Source organism: Emydura macquarii, unplaced genomic scaffold, assembly GCF_026122565.2.
Source record: "Emydura macquarii macquarii isolate MOO-44397 ecotype Brisbane River unplaced genomic scaffold, CSIRO-AGI_Emac_v2 contig_2897, whole genome shotgun sequence".
In the NCBI taxonomy this organism is placed as follows: Eukaryota; Metazoa; Chordata; order Testudines; family Chelidae; genus Emydura; species Emydura macquarii.
This window is the reverse complement of record NW_027133034.1, coordinates 27,183,019-27,205,095: the sequence shown is the minus strand read 5'-3', so window position 1 is coordinate 27,205,095 and position 22,077 is coordinate 27,183,019. Positions and strand designations below refer to the sequence as shown.

General features: G+C 41.5%; 1 protein-coding gene and 1 long non-coding RNA gene across 4 annotated transcripts in view; one reads left to right on the top strand and one right to left on the bottom strand.

Annotated features, from left to right (window-relative positions):
* MCC (MCC regulator of WNT signaling pathway) overlaps positions 1 to 12,853 on the bottom strand; it is a 220,996-nt gene extending 208,143 nt beyond the window's left edge. For all 3 annotated transcript variants that reach the window (XM_067568942.1, XM_067568940.1, XM_067568941.1), the window contains exon 1: positions 12,334 to 12,853. Coding sequence is in view for 2 of the 3 variants with exons in the window: in XM_067568940.1 (XP_067425041.1) it covers positions 12,334 to 12,390 (57 nt within the window). In the remaining variant the exon portion in view is untranslated. The remainder of the gene's footprint in view (positions 1 to 12,333) is intronic.
* A 170-nt stretch (positions 12,854 to 13,023) lies between these two features.
* Positions 13,024 to 15,967, top strand: LOC137166989 (uncharacterized). The gene is made up of 3 exons (XR_010923909.1): positions 13,024 to 13,116; positions 13,786 to 13,989; positions 15,322 to 15,967. It is a non-coding gene; the product is annotated as an uncharacterized lncRNA (long non-coding RNA).
* Positions 15,968 to 22,077: the final 6,110 nt, after the last annotated feature.

Below are 22,077 nucleotides of genomic sequence, written 5' to 3'. Positions count from 1 at the left end.
TCTGTGCCCAGCCAGTCCCCTGCAATCTAACGCCTCATTGGATGTCTTCCTTCCTCTCGCTCCCCTGGTCTCCAGTCCCCATTTCTACAACCAGCTACTCATCTTATCTCGTCTCCCTTCATGAGCTCCCATCTCCCATCTCCCCCCCCAGCTCCTTACTCAGCAAGTATCAATGTCCCCCATCCCCACAAGCTCTCAATTTTCTTTCCCCATCTGCTGCACTACCACTCTCTAATCGTAGTCGGACTCTTCCCTACCCCAGGTCCATCTCTTTCCCCCTCTGCATTTGAATCAGGCAATTTCCGCCTCCACACTGCCTGGATCCAGTAGGGGAGTCATTGAGAGCACAGGCGAGAGGCTCCCTGCTCTCAGTTCCTGTACCCGACCCCTGCCTGGTGTGGAGCAGCAGTCAGAGCTGCCAAATGCAAGTAACTCCTGCAAAACCAGTGGTCTCCAAACTGTGAGGTGCACCCCCCCTTCCCCGGGAGAGCATGGATGAATGTTTAAGGGGGGCATGGCAGGGCTGGGCCAGCCCTCACGGAGGGAGAGGAAGGTGCACCGCATAGCCCTGCTCTACCCCCAGCTCCTACCCCAGTCTCAGCCCAGGACTTGGGGGTGACTGCAGGCCCACGCCCTGCCGCAGCCTGCGGCCTCCAACCATGGCTCCACTCCTGGATGCTGCCCCAGCCGCAGTTTCGGGCCTGGCCTCGGCTCCCAGCCCGGCCACAGCTCTGCTCCTGCCACCGTGGCCCCCAGCGTCCAGCCGCAGCTCCAGCTGTGGCCCTGGACTCAACCACAGCTCCTGGGGGGTACAGGCAGATTACACTAGGGATAAGGAGGGATGTGATTTTAAAAGTTTGGGGCCCACTGGGCTAAACCATGGGCTGAAACACGCTAGGTGCAGATGGAATCTTCAGAGTTTTTAGCTGTTAAGATCTTGCAAGTCTCTAATAGCCATGTGCAAACTGGAATTTTCCAAAGTTTACACCTTGGCCAAATCTGGGTAGATTTTCATTGGTCTTGCAAAAAGCACATCCCTGACATAAAGGCCACACTTCAGACAAATTTCAAAATATTCTGCACAATGTATATTTCACAGTTATGAAAATTTATACCAGCTGTGGATGGTTTAAAGCTTAAAGTGGAGGGGTAATTATAATGCCAGATTTAAAATTTGATCAGGACACTGAGTTAACCCGTCTTTTGGGAGAAGTGTCATGGGATCCTTTAATAAGCAACAATATAATTAGTTATATTCCTGTCATGCCTACTGCCCTCACTGTGCTAGGCACTGCACAAACACCTAAAAAGAGAGTACCTTCTGGGCAGGGATGTCCCAGAAGATTTTAAGGTATAAACAAAGAGAGGGTGGGAAGGTATCAGAGAGAAGGAAAAGGACTTGCCCATGGTCACACAAATAGGCCAGTGGAGAGGAGGAAACAGGGCACTGGACTGGGACTCAGGAGAACTGAGTACTATCTACCAGACCATGATGTCTCACTCTAGTCAAGACCTCACCCCCAGAGGCACTGTCTGAAAAACAGAAACAGTATTCATTTAATTCTTACAATTCTTAGGTTAAAAAAATTACATCTTTTCAGCAGCACTTATTTGCAACAACAGCAGTAAAAAAGACAGTATAATTTATTCAGCTTTGCAATTAATACACAATTTATAGCATCTATGTTAACACAACTCCTTTTATATCTATATAGATATAATTCAGTGTATTAGAGAATATATTTATTCAATGCTTTTTAATTTGGCATCATTGAACTAGAAGGATTTACTTCAATCATAAAAATTAAATCCTTTACAATATCAATCAATATTTTCATTTTAACTACAAAATTTTAATCCTAGAAGTCAACAACAGAATTGATCTCAACATGTGATCTTAATGAACACATTTACTGTTATTCAGGTTTCTTTAAAAGAACATCTAAATAATTCATGCAGAAAGAAGGCTCATTCATATGGCAAACTTCGACACAGAGAATGCAGTGTGCCTCCCAAGGTCTCAGAAATCAATTCATGACCACCACCCAAATCTACCTCCCTCTTTCACATAGAGCCCTCAAATTCAGAGATCACTACATCTCCCCACAGAGTGTGTTTGCACTGACATATTATTACTGTATGTTAAAGGGGAGCTCCCACAGGTTTTCCTGTTGTGTTTAGAAATCAACAGTTCCCAGCACACAAGTACAAACTGAAAATTTAAATGATACACAATGTCACATCATTAATTAAAATTCTTAAACACTGAAAACAATAGCAGGGACATATCACCAAGAACACATTCTGCTTCTTAATCTTGCATCATCAGTCTACTCAAAGCGCCATAGCAGAATCAACATCTCACTTTAGCCTTACAATAACCATCCAATTTCATATACACATCTCTCCTCTTCCCCTCCACAATTTTGTCTGTGCAAACTGGTAGCTCTGCAATCCACACACAGCTCAGAGCAAACAAACAAACTATAACTTCTGAAAGACAGATCTCCTCCTCCAGCTGTTAGTGCACAACACACTTTGGTTTGGGCCGTGATAGCTTCAGGGCTGATCAATTAAAACCATGATTTTCTCTTCCCACAAATGTTGAGGGGATCTTTTCATCTTTAGCTAAAAAAAATCTCTTCCGAGTAACGAGTTTCTGGCATTATAGATCTAGGGATAAAAACATTAAACCTCTCTAAAAACATTTAGGGAATCCAGTATATTGCAAACGTTACTCTCCCAATATGCATTTGTCCTTACTAAATCTCCAGCCATGGGGCATTTTTCAAATGTGCTGTCTTAATAGCTGGAAATATTTTAATATCAGGCAGATAAGTTACATAATCTTTGCCATTTTTTCATTAGGAGCCTGGAGAACAGCATTATCTGCACTGACAGCGTCTGGGCATTGGAGTAATCTTTTTATAGTACTTCAATTTAATAACATCCAAGCCTGAAACACTGTGTGCCTGATAAGCAGCTCACACAAATCCAGAAAATAAATGTTCTTTGAAGTTAGTAAGGTTTTTACACCGGAAATACCATGCATCAGTCACACTGGAAATGACATGCACAGATCATGCCAAAAATGCAACCCATCAGACAGATGAAGGCTCTGACTCATGTTCTAACCCAGATTTGTAAATTGGCAGCACAGCCCCCTGATAACATGTTATCAAACCAGCTTGACTAAACCAATCTGTTAATAAATCTGTTAATAAACAGGAATGTCTCATCTCCCCCTCTTTTAAAGGATACTTACTTTCATCTATGCAGTTCAGCATAAATTATCCCAATAAAGCATAAAAATAAATTAGATTTAGCAAAGTTATGAATAACCAGGATTAAAGTTTATCTGATCTAAAAGTTACATCCAGACTTCCTGGCTCCCATCCCTGAGCTCTACTATTAAGGTTCTCTATTCGAATCCTCTCCTTTAAATTGTATATCTGCAACAATATGAGATCTACCATAACCCTCTAGGTCCTGTGGTTATACTATGTGTCCACTGTCTAAGCATCCATTAGGACAACAGTCTGGAAAAGTTTTAACACTGAATCCTCTATAAGGTTTAACACTGAATAAAATCCTGCCATTCAATACAGAGAGGAGCAAAGTGAAAAGACATAGGGCTTAGTTTACCCATAAAGACACAGATGCAAATTGCATTTCACTGTCTCCGGGGCAGCTGAATCAGAAAAGACACCGTAAAGTGAAGTCATGGCAGGCAGAAGCATTGTCACCTACCTCCGCCAAGGGTTCTCTACAAGCTCTAAATTCTGTCCAGGTCTGCAGGGGAATCTTGCCAATGGAGGTTCCTCTGGAGAGGCTTTGAATCAGTGCTCCTAGATTCCCATGCTTTGTTCCAACCCAGTATGTCCCATCCACCTGGTCTGGGTTGCACCAGTTGGCTCCATGCCTTTTGGGGAACAGGAGTTGGAGAGTACAGAGAGAGCACAAACTGCAAAACTGCACCCTTTCCTGCACTTTAAGTGGACTTTTCCCAGCAACGAGCACCCAGTGAATTCAAACTGGGACAGGTGCAGAAAAGAGCTACTAAGGATGATCAGGAGATAATTGGTGGAATGCAGAGCCTGTCTTATGAGAGAAGACTAAAAGATTTTGGCTTGTTTAACCTAGCAAAGTGAAGGCTGAGGGGATACGATTGCTCACCATAAAAACATCAGAGAGGGTGAAGAGCTATTTAAATAAAAAGACAATATTGACACAAGAACAAATTGGTATAAACTGACCATGAATAAATTGAGACTGGAAATTAGAGAAAGGTTGCGAGCCATCAAAGGAGTGAGGTTCTGGAACAGCCTCCCAGTAGGAGATGTCGGGGCAAATAACTTAATTGGTTTTAAGAGAGAGCTCAACAAATTTATGAGTGAGATTGTATGATGGAGTTGCTTGCCATAGTGGGACTTGTCAGCTCTGGGGGTTCCTTCCAGTTTATGTCTTTGTTCCTAAAATGTCATGCTCCATGTCTTCAACTGGTCACCTACAGGGGTCAGGAAAGGATTTTTGCCTCTAGTGTATTCTTGTGTTTGTTGCTGGATGTTTGTTTTTTTGTCTTCTTCCCTTGAAGTATCAGAGATGGTCATGGCTGGAGATGGGACACTGGAGGAGTGAGCCAGGGCTCTGAGGTGGTACAGAGCAGTCTGTGTCTCAGATGATTGGCTGGTTGGTTCTTGCTCACATGATCAGAGTGTAACTGATCACCATACCTTGGGCTAGGAAGGCATTTCCCCCCCAGCTCAGATTGGCAGTGACCTTTGGGTTTTTTTCCCAACTTCCTCTGAAGCATGGGGCATGAGGCATTTGCCAGAATTAACAGGGTGTCTCTCATTTAATCAATTCCCTGCCACTGCGGGGGGGCCTTGGCCATTGGTGCACCTGTTCTCTCCCTGTGGCACATAACAGCTTAGGCTACATGTGCACTATGAGCTAGGGGTGCAATTCCCCTGCTTGTGTGTACATATATAAATATTAGTGTAGCCAGGGTAGCACTGGTAGCAGCAGCAGAGGCACAGCTGAGACATGCTGAGTACAACCCCACCTGAAACTGACAAGTATGTACTTGGTACAGCCCAGCCATGCCTCTGCTGCCACTACCGGTGCTACACTGCTATTCATACTGGAGCTGACTTGATGAGTGCCTGTGCAAATACATGTACGCAGGCGGGGGAATCATACCCCGAGCTCAGAGTAGACATAGCCTTAATCTCCTCAGGGTTGTAATACTCTGGTCTAATTTTGGTTGTTGGGTTTAGCGAGAGGACAGCTGGTTGGTGCTGGTGACCAGTCATATACAAGAGGTCAGACTACATGATCTGGTGGTCTCTTCTGGCCTTCAAATCCATGATATGATACTGTGATTCAATGTGCAAGTGCCACTGCACAACGAATCAGGCCCATTTGTTTAATCTGATTTAACATACAGGATATTCATACCAGGCAAAGATAAACTGCCTATGAAATGCAAAGGGCCAAATTTGACCCTTAGTTCATGAAGTTTTCTCATTAAATGACTGATGGCCCCCGAGAGTTCAACATGCAAATTTGAGGGCAGAAGCTACCTAACATATGTAAGTGAAGAAATTTTGAAGGAAGAGAGGAGAAACATAGAGGAAAAGAAATTTCTATGCAGTTGATGTATTAAATGCAAACAACAGATCCGATACTTAGGAAGTGCTCAACATCTCAAGTACAGTATTACTCCTGATTTTCCAAAACTCTATTATCTCAATCTCCACATTATCCAAGTCCCTTCTTCCTTCTCCATGCTGGAGGACAACAAAGAAGGGATTCGGTTAAGCCAGAGGTTTGGATAACAAAGCAGAGATTCCCAGCCACAAGGAGGCCACCCTGCAGACTGAATGGCAGTGCAGAGAGCCCCCTGCTGTCATGGGACTGAGGGCACGTCTACAAAGGGATAAAAAACTTGCAGCTGGCCCAGGTCAGCTGACTTGGACACGCGTGGCTAGGGCTCCTGAAATATTGCTGTGTAAACACTTGGGCTCAGGCTGGAGTCCGAGCTCTGGGACCCTGAGAGGCTCCAGCCTGAACCCAAACATCTCCACAGCAATTTTTAGCATCACAGTCCAAGCCTTGTGAGCCTGAATCAGTTGACCTGGAACATCCAAGGCTGTGCCACAGGTCTTTTATCTGTGTAGACATGACCTATGTGAGTGGATTGTGACAGTGGAGCTGTAGAGAGCTCCCTGTGACACTGCAGGGCCAATGACACCCAATCCCTGCAGAAGCAAGGTGGAGGTAAGACTGCAGTCCTGGCAGGGCAGAGCAGAGTCCCGGCCAGGGGTCTCTGCCAAGACCGCAACCCTCCCCCACTCCGCCCTTTGCATTTGCAGTAATTGAGAGGGCAGGAGCAGCAGCTCAGGACCCTGCCGTCACAAGAGGGAGAGAGGGAAGGAAGCAAGGAGAGTCGTGACAGCAGGGCTGCAGAGGGCTCCCTGCACTGCTGTTCTTGCCCTCTTGATTATCCAAATTCCTGATTCTCTGAATAAAATCTGCACCCATGCTACTCGGATAATAGGGTGTAGACTGTTAATCAAGGGGAACCAAAGGTACACAGTATTCACAAACTGGACCCACTGAAATGATGCTCTAAAGTTTGGTGGATGCAAAATATACTTGCCACGTCCTGCAATTATAAGTATCTATTCTTACATAAGGTAATTTCTGCTGTGAGACAGTCATTTTTACAAGACATGCAATTTAATGTCAGTCTAACCAGTAACTTTGAAAGAGATGAGCCATATGAACAGTTTGTCTATTACCACCATAAGAGTCAGTTATGCAGCTAGTCTTCAGTGCTTAAAGTGGTCTTAAAAAAAGTGCCAGGTGTGCCATTGCCCAGCAATGGAATGTCATTTGTAAACAAAAAATGAAGATGTTTTCAACTTATATAAATATAGTAATCACCAATTTATCAACAAGTACCAAAACACTTTCTAGATAGGGGGGAAACTGTAATCTTTCCTATACACCTTTATGTAGTATATGTGGCCTTTTAATACCAATCTCTGTACACCTTTAATACCGTTTTTCTTTACAAGAGGCCAGGCACATGTCCAGTAACACTAGATAATGGAGAGAGCAGGAATACCAATGTGAAATGGGAGTCACTCTGCCTGAAAGGGAGTACTATGTGAATGCAACCACACCCCATTACAGCTTGGACAGTGATGGATTCAGAGTGCTGATACAGCACAGTCTGACATAACCGCTCCTGGGCTGTCCCATAGCAGGACTGCCAAATTCAAGATTTCAAAAATCAGAAGACAAAAATAAGCCTATAAAATTTATTTCCAGCCTGAAATACATATAAAACCTGTTCCCAGTTCCCCACATGTATACTACAGCACTAATCATGTCCTAAAAAGAGCAGAAAACTCACAGAAAAATACTGCAGGGTGGGGATTGTCAATGTTGTATTCCCTATTTGCCAACTGGGCTTGTATCCATGTAAAGCTCCCTCACTTGTATCTGCCCCACCACAGCAATTTCTTTTCATTGGGTTGCATATATGACTCAAGCAGCCTCGTCCTTTGCATTTTGTTACTCTGCTTCATTATTTTCTTGAAGCAGAAGTAATCAGGGTAGTGGTGGTGGTTAGGTTGAAATACAAATCTGAAATTCTGAAGGAAATCACTGTGGCATGGGTTCCTGTTTTACACCTCTCAAACTTGGCACTGTCCCTTTAATTCTTCATATCTTGCCTTATCTGTAGAATTTTGTCAGTCCTCTTCCCATGTGCTGTTCTCCTCCAGAAACCTCACTCCTCTACCTCCTCTCACCCTCCACTCCCACCCCAAAAAAACCTTAAAATTTTTGGGGGGCATAGTATTCATGCACCACTTTTTGTTCTCTCTCTGCTTGAAAAGGAGTGCAGTAAAATCAAGTAGTTTGTTCCAGGCATTGTAAGTGGTTAAAGAATGGAAAACTGGATCCTAGAATGCAAGCAGCTACAGTGATTTTCTGAAGTGCTGAGAACTAAGAAGAAATAATGAAAGACAAAGGGAGAAATTATGACCTGAGAAGAAGGGATTTTTTTAATTTGCTGCTTTGGAAAGAACATACCCATTAGTGAAATGATGTCCCCATCACATCTTACAGAACAAATGGTAAAACGAAATGATTACCAGTTAAATAAAAACAAACAAACCACATTTAAAATGGTGAATGTTTTGCAAAAATGAGATACCAGCCCTGAGTCTGCAGAAACCTTTCTTAGGGCCTAATTCTGCCCATGGCAGATGTGCACAGCTTCCTTGGACTTGATGGGAATCATCTGTGTATATCCAAGGACAAAACTGGGCCCCTTAAATACATACTGGCTAAGGCCCCGATCCTGCAAACACTTATGCACGTGCTTAATTTTACTATGGTAAGTGGCCCCGTTGTGGACTACTCACGGGAGCAAAATTAACCATGTGCATAAATGTGTGTGGGATTGAGCCCTAGAAAAATAACCTTCATATATTTGGAGCTGGATTGTGGAATAAGAAAACCATAGTGTGCACGTTCACTTAGGTATGCTACAAAAAACTGGGAACGTTCTGAAGTAGTTTCTGAACTAAAAGCCCTACTTTTTACACTATGAAAAAATGGGGGCCAGGAAATTTGTAATTGCAAATAATTTTTCTGCACTGAATTGATGACCTGTAACAAACTGCTTCAGTGTCATTCATGAGGTCAGCTTTTAAGAAAGCACAGTTGTTGTGTAGTTACTACCATAAACTATTGAGTGTATTGGACTAAACACACGTGAATCTGAATAGTGATTATTTAACACTGGGTGTCCTATCCCCGCCTGATCAAACCTCAGAGTGAACTCACTCCACGTTATGCTCCACATCACTGCTCTAGCAGCAGCTACCCTCTTTCATAATACTACAGCCAAGCCTTGTTGGACCTTATTAATTATTTACATTAACAAAGCCTATCCTACTTTCTGATGAGTGGCAGCAATTCCACTGTCAGCAACTTCCAGACCAACCTCTCCTAATGTGTGTTTTTTTTTCAAATATAGTATGTTTTCTACAGTATGCCTTGTTATTTTGTAATGTGACTTTCCATTCTCTATTGAATGTCATATGGTTAAACCATATAGTAACTAAAGAAACAAAAAAAAAATTTTTTTTTGTGGTTTTTGGTGGGGCAGTAGAGGGAGGTGGTCACCTAGAGGAGCTGCTGACACATGCACCAATGCTGACAACTTCAACTCTGGAGTTCGGCAGCCATGGAAATCAAACTGCCCTGATGGGAACATGGCCAGCTTACCATAGAAATCAGTTTTCTTTGCTTTCAGTGTGAACTTTATAGGGGAAAAAAGGCAAACAAAGGGAAAGGATATACCAAATAGATACCAAGGATTTTTGTTTACTTGTATAATAAAAATCAGCAATTAGATTAGCATTGTATTTGCAAAACAAAAGCAAAACACACACACACACTTTTGCATCCACGGTGGAGGAGGTAGATAGATTTTTGTCAGTTTTTTTCAAATACTGACATAAATCTCCGAAAAACACTCCTTGCAAACTGTACGGATACCAATTATTTTTACCTTCTGTTTTGTGCAATGGAAACATATAAGGGTATGTGAGTATGAATTTTACACTTACACACACACACACACACACACACACACACACACACACACACACACACACACACAGACACACAGAGTGTAAGGAATTCTAAATATGGCAATTCCATGACTAAACTTTGTGCACTGAAGTGAGGATATTACTCCCCTAAATAATTATTAGCATTATTGACCCACTGCCATATTTTCCACCCAACCAGTAGGGAGATGGCTATGGAGAGAAAAAACTCAGTAAGAGTGTATGATCCTATGAAAATTCCCATTGCAGTCAATTCCGCTTGTTTCATTTAAATGATTGTGGTGCTACTGTCTCCCAGTGGGCAAAAACAAACAAAAGCCATAAGCAGGAAGGAAAGCCAGAAGAGAATAAATAGAGAGAGTTTAGGAAGAGCAAAGAGAAAGCATGGACACAAACCAAAGATACAAGCAGCACTTACATAGCACTTTACATCTTTCAAGTACTGCCAAACCCCTTCCCTCCCCCCGAAATTAACATCTCACACATGTCAAGGAGAACTGGGAAGGAGCCAAAAGAAAAAGATAGCCCTGGAGGTCCAACTGTTCATATAACACCTACTGGGAAGTAAAGAGCTGTGTGGGTCACTTAAGTTTAGAGGTGAGCAACCAAACTCTGTCTCAGTAGTGCTAGAATACAAATGTAATCAATTTAATCAAAGCACAGGGGAAAACTAAATTTTAAAATGTCGCAGGGTGAAAGGTCTCAGACTTTCCTAGATATTCCCCCCACCTCAGGTACTCGGAGTGGGAGCGTCTCCTATGTCAAAAGTTCAGGTGAAATCACTGAATACAAGGCTAGAAGAACTACCTTAATATGGCTTAAAGTCCCGTCTAATGACTGAATAAAATGAACTCCTAACCAATAACATTCAAAACAATACCCCAGGGTGAAAATGCTATTGTTAAGTATTGTCTACTCTGGATGACTGTCCTAGCATTACCCTCCTATGACATTGCACTGCTTTGAAACTTTCACTTTTGAAACTGGTATAAAACTAAAACACAAAAATTAGAGGAGACATTTGAGATTCGCTGATTTATCTTGAAAAGCAAACAAACAAGAAAAGCATAGTCCTGCTCCCATTGATGTCAATGGCATTAGCCGCCTTCAGCAGGAACATGAATAGCCTTCAGGACTGCACAATCCTACTTAAAAGCAGCATGTTCAGAGGTGAGGTATTATTCAAACTGCTGTTGCACTAACACAGGGTAACGGAAAAAAGAACAGAATTTCTCTCACACACACACACACCCCCCGCCCAAAATAGAGCTACCCTTGGGAAGGATGCCATCAACCTGCAAGCGCATAGTATGCTGCAAAAAAATTCAAAGAACTGAGTTAGTTTTTATAGCCAATGACATCAGGGCAGTATCCCACTCCACAAAAAGTGGATCTTTAATGTTTATACTGAGTAGACAAGACCTCTGTTTTTAAGGTCCCATTTGAAAGATCCACACTCAGTCAATGAAATGGAACTTCTATTATTTAAATGACTAATAAAAAATACACAAAACTTTTATTATGGAAGAATATTTAAATAAAAACACTGTACTGGCTCTTATGTTGAACTGCATAATACTGCACTGACATGGATCCTCTGTTCCTCACTTGCACTTTTTCCACACTCTTCCATTGTCCTCATTCTCACTGGTCTGCTAGGATACCTATTTGTTTCCTTATTAATTTTATATTTCCACTTTTTATCTTGGTATAGTTATTTTTTCCTATCTCCTTCCTTCTATGAAACATTGTACGACACTTTTCACCACAGGCAGTATATGAGAAAAACTGCATAATATACAAAATGTGTGTCAAAAGGAGGAAAAAAGAATTTTTTTTAAACCAAGACAATATTTGCTGGGGAATATTAAAAGCATGCTTTAACCCCGATACGATGCTCTGGGCTATATGCTGTGACCAATATCAGCAATTTTCAGTCCAATCAAAACTACCCCGACGATGTGCCCAAGGCATTTCAATAACCATAAAAATATGCAGTTTAGAACAACTGTTTAAATATTTGCATAATATTCAATGTGGCTTTAATTTCAAATCTGCTTAAAAAACATAATTCTATCAGAGCACAGAAGAAATACCTACAACAGTAAGTAATGTATAGTTTTTCACCATATGCTGCATGGAGGAAAAAGTTCCCAGTGCCTTATTTTCCCTTCCCCCAACTAAAATAATATTCATCTAATCTGAAGAAACAACATTGCCTTGGCTGAACATAGTCAAATACATCATGAGATTCTACCGAAGTTGTTGGCTTAATAATGCTGTTTGCTTTCCATCCTCCACTCCAAATTAGTAACCATCTGCTTAATCTCAATTGGGTTCTCTGTGTATTTTACCTACTGCAAAGAGAAATGCTGTGTATAAATGCAGCACTTAGGAAGATGGGGGAATCCTTGCTGCAGGACGACCAAAAAAAAAATGTCTCTGCACGGTTATAACCATTTGCTTTTTACCACTTATTTCTGACTGAAGCAAGTTCAGGTCATTTCCTGACTAGCACTGCAAGTTAGAACAAGATATATACTCTATTAATCTTTAACTGAAGTGCCTGAAGACTGAAAGCCAAAAGGCGAATGATACTGCATTTAAAAAACATTTTAAAAAGACAAACAAAAAACAAAAAAACAAAAAAAACAAGGATACTGAAACTGCTTACCTCGCTCAGTTCCGCCGAGGAGTCATTTCCATATTTCATAGCAACTCCAGAATTCATTTTTAAGACTTTTCAGGGCTTGGCTATTTCTACAGATTTTAATGCTTCCAAGCTTTGCTCGATAGATTCAACACTCCCTTCTTCTCCAAGATTTTTCTGTCTTGCACATTTTGCTCTAGACAGCCATTTTCACTTAACATTTAGAGAGCCTAAATTAATGATGCAAGGTTTTCTAAAGGAGCCAAATTGGTTTTCATTTCACAAACAATCCATTGCTGCAAGAGACTTATTAAAGCTGCAGAGTGCACGGTCACAGAGAATGCAGGCAGGCAGACAGTCAGTAATGATCTCCTGGATACTAAAACTGCCCAAGTCCATGTGAAATCTGTTTCAGCTCTGCCTCTGGTTTTACACTGCCCTTCTTTCCCCAGCTAGGTTTGAGGGCATCTCCCAGAGGAGTTCACTGTATTAGGAAGAATTCACAAGAATTCACAGCGAGAACACAATCAACGTCCTGCTAAGGTCTTAGGAAGGAGGGGCGGGGGGAAAAAGAGAGAGAGAGACAAACTGATGCTTCACGCTAAAGTTTCCCCAACCAGTAAGCCTGGAGTTGTAAGTGGTTTATGATCAAACACAGCTGTCTTGCTTCTAGCTAAAGAGTGCATGGAAGGGGCGGCGCCAAAGGCGAAAGGAAGGGGGAAGGAGAGAGCTACACAGAGTTCATTTTGGAACTGCAGACATCATTCCAGCTTTCTATACACTAATTACTGCAACCAAAACTACAAGGTAAGTGAACAACAGGAAAAGTCACCTGGGTAGTCATGTAGCTAGATTCTTATTTTCCCCTACTGTCATGTGCAATTAAATGAGTATCTTTTTATGATTTCAGAAGACTGAAGCGAATCTGAAGCTGTATTTGAAAGCCATGAATTTTACATGATACACTAAAATTTTACAAGATTTAGGGCAGATATTACTAGATGAATAAAAAAATCAATCATCTGGAATTCAGCATCTAACTAGTGGCCCAGAAAATTCCTAGGAGTATAGGTTCTTATAAAGAAAGTGCTGATTTCAACAAAATGGACAACAGAAGATTTTTTAGTAACAACCTATTCCCCTCAGTCCTTGGCTGCCATAGGTACTCCACTCACCTAAAATTTGTATTGCTTTGCATGGCTAGGATACATTAGTGAAATTAGAATCCTGGAGTCCTATATCTTGTGACTGCAGTGAATCTGATCACTTTGTTTAATTAATACTACATACCTCTAAACTATCAAATCCTGGTAAGAGTTTACTTTTATAAAGAGCAAAAATAAAATCAGAACAAATAGGGCACAACCTCACACCTTGACAAATACACTTACACGGGGAACAATGCTTGCTAAAAGAGCAGCATTCTGAAAAACACTCTCTGAATCGTATGTTTTCCTCACCTATAATTAATCACAGGATCAATAATCATCATCAAAGGCAAGGATAATTTTTCTAAATCACAGTGAAGTCTATTAAGACCAAAGAGGAAATATTGAAATAATAGCATCTGAACCTTTTGGGTTTGAGCACATCCTGCTTTAATGGAGAAGGATCTGTGGGTCCCTTTCGATTCCCCCTTCATGCCAAGACCTGGCACGTGTGGATGCTGCAGTCTCACTGGTAAGTACTTTCTCCCTTCCCACCTTGGATATATTTTTCCATCATTTCTTTCTCTTTTCTATATATTTTTTTCTGATTTTGCCTTTTAGCATCACTTGTTTTCTTTACCTTGTTTCTTCCCTGTCCAACATACATCCCCACTACTTTTCACCCAGTTTTCTGCACCCAGTGCCCTCATTTTTGTGTTACCTTCTCTTTCCCACCTCAGCCTCCCTCAGTGCTCTCTTACATTCTTGCCTGTTTATCTCCTTTGTCCGCCAATGCATGTTCTCACTCACCTTCCTCCCCAGCTCCTAGCAATGTACTGTGCTGCTCTCTGCTGGTAGAACGCTGCTGTGAATAGTGGCAGGGAACAGCACTGAGCCGTGCTGATTAAGAAAACAGGGCTAGAGCACATGCCCAGTGAAATGGCCCAGCAGCTCTACAGTGGTCCTCAAACTTTTTCTGTCAGGGCCCCCCCCTTAACTGGTCCATGCCCCTCCCAGGGGCCACAGTCAGGAGCCAGAGCTGAGCTGGGGGCAGAGCAGTGCTGGGTGGTGCTCCCTCCTTGCCCCGTGGGGGTTGGCCCCCTAAAGTTACCTGGCACCCCCTTATGGGGACGCACCCCACAGTTTGGGTACCACGCTTTAGAAGCAGCCAGAAAGATGGGCATGCCCACCTCTTTGTAAAGTGTGGTGTGCCTGACAGGTTGGGAGTCCCAGTGTTGAGGAATATATGCTCTTATTTTCATATGCAAAGTAGTTATACACATTAATATCCTGCACATGATAATGAGACTACCCATGTTTTCTCCTGTAAAAGCAAAATGGTGAATTACCATAAAATGTTTTGATAAAAATGTAAACCTTGAGTTCTTTTATATTTCAAAATCCACAATAGCCAACAAAGAAAAATTAAGAATAACCTACTCTTCCTAAATTAACCTCTCCAAATAGAATGTCAAGTGACTTTACTCTGCAAAAGTGATAGACTTCAGAGTGAAGACCTAAATTTATCCTCAAATAAGCACATTTCACATAGTGTTGCAGCAATTATCTTTATAGCCTTAAACCCTTAGACAACCAAACACAACCCAACTTAAAGAGATAGGGATACAGGTCCTAAAATAATTCTATATTGCTCTCTTAAGGTCAACAGTCTTTTTGAACTACTTGCTGGCTAGCCATTGGCTAAGACAGGAGCATGAGACTATAATCTAAAAATGAAACTTCATTTCTACATATGAGGGTGTGATTCATTTGAGATGGATTCTGTTTCTGAAAGATTTTAACTGATTCTACAACTTAGGGCACCAAATGGTACACACACCCTTATTCTTCTGTCACTTTCTAGATTTGTCAGTAACACTGCAAAAGAAAATAAAGAGTCATTGGTGGAAAAAAATAAAAATGGAATTCAAATACATTCAGACGTGCCCAGGAATATCAGGAGGCACAGCCAAAGACTCCCTGCGTAAAACTAAACATTAAAAATGGATGTAAGGTGAAACTATAAATATTGAGGAAAAATTATATTTACATTAGGAGTGAGAGTCATCTGGGATTAATGTTGGAATACTGCAAATGGGTGATATAAGGTTACATAAACTATGAACTAAAACAAAGAAGCCTGAACAGAATAAGTGCTGACACTGCACACTTAGCATGAAAAGGCATTTAGCATTTTTAAAGGGTCTTTCATTAAGCATATTACAGGGAGCAGTTAAGTTTAGCTCCATCCTGCAAAGCATCTGCTTTGCTTTATACACTGAGTAGTTCTGTTGACAACTTTACGCACTGCAAGTAAAGTGGCTGCATACGTCTTTGAAGGATTGGAGTCTTATGTTACCATCAGCTTGAGTTATAAAACTTTATTTTAGTCTCCATTATGGAAAATTATTTCAGCTTGGAAATTACTAGATTTATTTTCATGGCAAAGGAAAATGTTTCTGCAAAGTGTGAAGAAGTTGCTTCAAAATGTTTTTGAGTTACAATGCATTAAAAGTTACCATGAATTAAAAACCAACTTGTTACTCCTCTTTCCATTTGACTAAATATCTTCGAAGACCTCTGCACTAGTAAACTGGAAGATATAACTAATATGTGTAATCAATCACATGTTGTGCTGGATTTTTGTGTGGAGAGCTTGATGCCCAATCCAGATCGCATGGCCATCAATGGAAATTATGGACCAAATCTAGGGCTCACTAACCAACATCAGTTAGATTTACTGTATGTGTTTGTGTAAGCATGTTGACCTCTACTGGCTGGCTACAGTTTTAGGGAAAACAAGATGATTCTATACGTAAGTGCAGTGGTTCTGAAACTGTGGGTTGGGAGCCCAAAGGGGGTCATGGCCCCATTTTAACGTAGTCTCTAGGACTGGCATTGGGCTTGCTGGAGTCTGGGGCTCAAGCCCAAGCCCCATCATCCGGGACTGAATCTGAAGCCAGAGGGCTTTCACCCTGGATGGCAGGCTCAGGTTAGAGTGCCCCCCCCCCCGGGCTGAAGTCCTCAGGCTTTGGCTCCCCTGCCTGCAGGGGCGGGGCTCAGACTTTGGTCCCCCCAGCTGGGGTCATGTAGTAATTTTTGTTGTCCGAAGGGGATCGCAGTGTAATGAAGTTTGTGAACCACTGCATAAGCGTCTAACAGAACTCACCTTTCAGCTCAGGGGTTAGAGGCCTTTATTTTTGCTGCTATAAAACCAGGGTTCTAGGCCCAGGTCTGAGGTATTTGGCTTATTCGGGAGACGTGGCAGAGTATTGTTCTCTCTTGCAAAAATAAACTCATCACCATATAAAAATTTTCAAGTTAAGTATCACTGACAACTAGAACATGTTCTGAAATTGTTGCATAAATTAAGGACTTTTAAAGAGACTTTAAAATGGCTGCTCTTTGAAATTTTCATGAAGGGTCACAGCCTCGAGAAATGGTTATCTGTCAGCCCAATGAAATCAAATTATGTCACAAAATCCAAAACCTAGGCAAATTTACTGACTACCTCCTGGCAGCCTCACTGTTTATAAATCCATGCATGGCGGTCAGGTATAGTACCATAGTTAGAAGAACTTTATAAATGCTAGTTGATAGATTAGGTACATTTTTATATTGTCTTGTGCCACAGGCAGCTTTCAAGTGCAAGAACAGTAAAATCTTTCAGAAAAAGTAAATTTTTATTGCCACGGAGAGGAAAGATAATCTTATGGTTAAAGCACTGCACTGGGACTTACGCATCAGGGGGTCTGTTTCTGGCTCCATCACAGTCTTCCTGCATGACCACAGGCCCCATTCACTTACTGTCTCTGTCCCTCATCTGTAAACCAGGGATAATAATGCTTCCCTTCTCTCGGCCTTTGTCTATCTTCTCTATTTAGACTATAAGCTCTTTGGAGTAGGGACTGTCTCTTAAGTGATTCCCGGCTCATATTACACATACTTGCACTAGCTTGAAGAGAGTTAGGGTGCTAAAAATAGTAGTGTAGCCATAGTAGCATGGGCAGCAGTGAGCAGCAACACGGGCTAGCTGAGTTGAGTACAAACCCGCCCAAATCCCGAGGATACGTATTTGGCGCCACTAGCTCATTGTGCCGCTCACTGCTGCCCATGCTACCATGGCAATGCTACTATTTTTAGCATGCAAGCTCAAGGAAAACTAGTACAAGTATGTCTAATGTGAGCTGGGACTCATAGCCTAGTTCCTAGTGTAATCGTAGCCTTAATATGTGTTTGTACACTACCTAGCTTAGGGAGGCTCTTATCTCAGTTGAGGCCTGTAGCTACTACCATAATACAAATAAACAATAATAAACTGGACATGATTCACTGTCATTGATGCTGATGGAGAAAGGAAACCACCACTGAAAAATATTCTACCAAAACAAAGACAGTGGGGTGAGCTACTTCATGTAGGTAATGCATTCCCATCAAGGAGTGCTTTCTATAACTCTTACCAACTACTGAGGTTGTATACTGCTTGTAGACAAGTGTAGTTTCACTGACAGTCTTCCTGATAATTTCAAAACTAGTAATATAGTATGTTGTCTAGTAACCATTGTTAGTTGAGCTTTGCTCATTCAAAATTTAATAATCTGGTGGCCACTCTGTCCCATTTATTTGCAGATTTAAAAAGACATATTTATTTACCTACAGGAATGAAAAATTGAGAGCTATCTAGATGATATGGTGTTCCTTAAAATCCTGCCACACAAAGAGTGACTGCAGATTTTTATCATCTTTGGAGAATCAGACCCATTACGTCAGTTTGGGTGATACCGTTCTCTTTGGATGGGATACAACTTCCTCACACATTACCTTCTATTTTTGAAATTGCTGTAAAATATGGAAAATTTTAGTGCTATAGTGATCTTACAAGGACTCCCACTCACAATATGCCTCAGGGCGTACAGTCTTCCACTTTCTAACCATTACTGGGGCGAGCAGGACCCAGCCACCACACACACAGTTTTTCCATCATTCTTGTTTTTTCAGCTGCAGAGTGAAAATTGCAGTGCAAAAAGCAGTTATTTCTTAAATATAAATATACATGTACACACATCAGTATATACAGAATACAAATCATAAAGAGGATGTTAGGCAAGTGATTCACTCTGTACGGAACACGAATGATTAGCCCATCACATCTTCAGTCTGCATGAAATATGGCTTTTTTGGTTTGTTCTCTCTAGTTAACTTAATAAAAGTCACTATATTTGCTAAATATTTTATCATGGTAATTCTCATATCTACTATAATTAAGGTTGCACTGTTCACAGTCACAAACACAGATTACCCCCTTTAATTTTACTGTAAACTTTAGTTCATCCTGAACACTATGCAATATTATTAGAGCAAATTCCTTTTCTCACTTCAGCACAAAATATATATGTGTCCTAGTATCAGTGGTTTATATTTCCAGGGACAGAATACTAGTACTCAGAAGGTTAATATGGAATTTAGAAGTGGGAATTCAATGCAATACTTGGATAAAGTTTCCAGACAATTCCTTATTCAATAACACTAATGCACTATGACTTAAAGGGGGCAGCAAGAAAGGATGGTCTGCTCTTTTTGATGGAAATGATCCCCATTAATAATACTGAAGGTTACACACTTGTGTCAAGAGAAGAACGTCCAACTCATCTGAAACAATTGAAAGTAATCCTGCCCTGAAAAAGTGAATTACTCAATTTGAAAAACATGAGTCAACTTCACTTCTCTGTCCCTTCAGTTACACTATCTTGATTAGTCTAAAACAGATAGTATATCTAGAGTAATGGGATTTCCAAACAGCACTTCAATCACAGTTACTCTCACCCCTTTGCCCTCTCCAAACACTAAATCCACTTAAAATGTCATGTCCTTGACCAGACCAATCTTCTTTGCAGTTTACATTTGATCCCTTTATTCATCCTCCAGCATTTCATGTCACCAAGCCACTCACCAATCTGTCAAAATCAGTAGCCCTTGTTGTCTGTCTTTTCATCCACCACTATCGTGCATGAACAGTGACTCCACCTGACTCCATGGTACCTCAGAAACAGAGGCAGAATGACAAACAGGGACCAGGAAACCAACACAGGCCTATTACTCAGCTATGGACCTGTTTGACAGGACAGCAAAGAGAGATGGTAGCAATTTCTAAGTCCGCTTTCTCTAACAACCACCTCATCTCCTACATCAGCAGTTACTTACCCGTCTCTACCCATCAACTTGGCCATTCTGTGGATTACAATCTTTCACATGTTACTTTTCTGCGGCTTTTCTGTATTCTCTCCTCCCTCTCCTTAGTTTAATTGTCAATTTCTCCTTCCCTTTCTCTTTCATCCTCTCCTCCCTGTTCAAAGTCACTCCCAATTATTAGCTTCCAATCTCAAGTGTTACTGCACCAGTTCCCATGCTGCTTAACATCTCTGGAGACAATTCTGAGATCTTGCACACTTATTCCACTAAAATTTTGTTCTCTCCTCCTTTACTTCTGCTAAAATCCTTGCCAAACATCTCTACTTGCCCACCTAACTAGAATCCCATGTCCACAACACCTGTTTATTTACAACCTTAAATTACCTCCAAAAGCCCTCCCACTTTGCATTTCCCTCCCCTTTGCTCAATATCGTGCCTGATTCTTCAAAGAGCAGATCTATGAGATCTGCCATGATATCCATCTTTCCCCACCCCGACATTCACTCTTTCTTCTCTCTGTCACTGACACTGGGGTTTCTTGCCTGCTCTACTCTTCATCCCCAGTCCATCTTGCTACCTGACCTCCCTTACTCTGACTCTCATCTGCTCCCTCACCTCTGGCTCCTTTCCCTCACAAAACAAACATGCTCTAGGCCCCACTCAAGCCTCAAAGAGACATCCCTCAACCCCACCTACCACTCCATTTCCCTTCTTCCCTGCACCTCCAAACTTATCAAGCAAGGAATCTGCAACCATTGCCTAAAGTTCCTCTCCTTTAATTCGACTCTGATGATTTCCATCATCTCAGTATACTGAATGAACTTCTCAACAATATTAATATCACCCCCCACACACGGTGTTATTAAACTAATAAAAGGCACTTAACATCTCTTTAAAAATGCATGCAGCAGAGAGGTTCAATATCCTTTCACCCCCACTCACTTCCCCAAGTCTATAACTTCAAGTAGGCAGAGTAAAGTAATAGAAAATGCAAAGTATAGGAAATTGGAGCTGGGCTTTTAGCCGAAGGGCACAGCCCTCACTCAGTCACATTGGTATGGTTCTTATTACATTCTGAACTCTACACAGAACAGAAACTGCCCTTCTTGAAATTCAAATAGTTTATTTTGCTTGCATCCTACAAAGATGAAAAATGGAGTTTACCAATATGTTGCAATATGGCTGTTATCATAATCTGTCTCCCTGCTGTGGAAATCATAATGTGAGTTTGTACTTTGAAATGAAGCAATCACACTGAAGTTTCTCCACAAAAGAGAGAAAGAAAAAGAAAGGTGTGCAGAACCACTCATCTCCCAAGAGGACGTTTTTCCTGTGCTGACACTAAGATCAGCAGTATTACTTTCTTAAAATCAGCAGTATTACCAACCAGTCATTCATTAACAACTACACATAATCAAAAATAAGTATGGAGTTGGCACTGGGCCTACTGGAAGCATTCTGCACTCCCTGGAGTTGATTCCCCAGGGCTGATAGTGTGAAGAACAGAAGTCTCAGCCACTGGACAGCAGGAGCCCTCTGGCCAATTTAGCTGTGGCACTGACGTGTTTCTATGGAAGCCCTGTCCAGTGTTCCTTGGCCAGGAGGATGATGGTAGTTACAAAACTGGAGGCTCGAAGGTGCACAAAGGGTTGCTGCTCCATTCTGATGGAGCTATTGAAAGCACTGGAAAAGCATGCTAAGAGTCTGGCTTCCCTAGAGAACATTGAGCTTTTTTCATTTTATTCCTGGAACTCCCATACCCAGGGCAGCCACAGCATACAGCTTTATTAATTTATTTAAGTGGAGGAGGGTTCACCAAGGCTAAACATTAGCAACTGCAAATGTGTTAGGGCACACACTCTGTGCTCTGAGAACAAACAGAAGATTCTGGCCTTGTAAATAGAGGCCGCTGCAAATATCTAGGGACAGGAAATAGCAAACTGTGCTCATAGATGCCCCTGCTGCTGTAGCTGTTCTGTAATCTTTTTTGGCAAGCTGGAAACAAGTAGGTTAACACTGATACAAAGGCCTGGGCCTGGGCCTCAGGCTCAGCTTACTACCACTGCATTATGCACAACATCAATACAAAATTCTATTTAGCTGTGTGGGCTGGCTCAGTCTATGAAGCAAATTGCCCTTTATTTTAGTCAACTGGAAAAAAAAAAGTGTGGAAAAAAATAGATCTGAAAGTCTGGATCTGAGCCAGCACCCTCCTACCTAGGACAAAAGGAACAAGATGTGTGAAACACTGTTTCTAAACAGCATAGGTCATAGGGGAAAGAGCCCTATTAAATTAAATTAAAAGGCTTGAAACTGTGCCCAAATCTTCACAATCTATTTTTATTTACACACACTTTGTACACAGCACATACTGCTGTAGCACTAGGCCACCTATACGATTTTCAATACACAATTACCACCATCTGCAAAG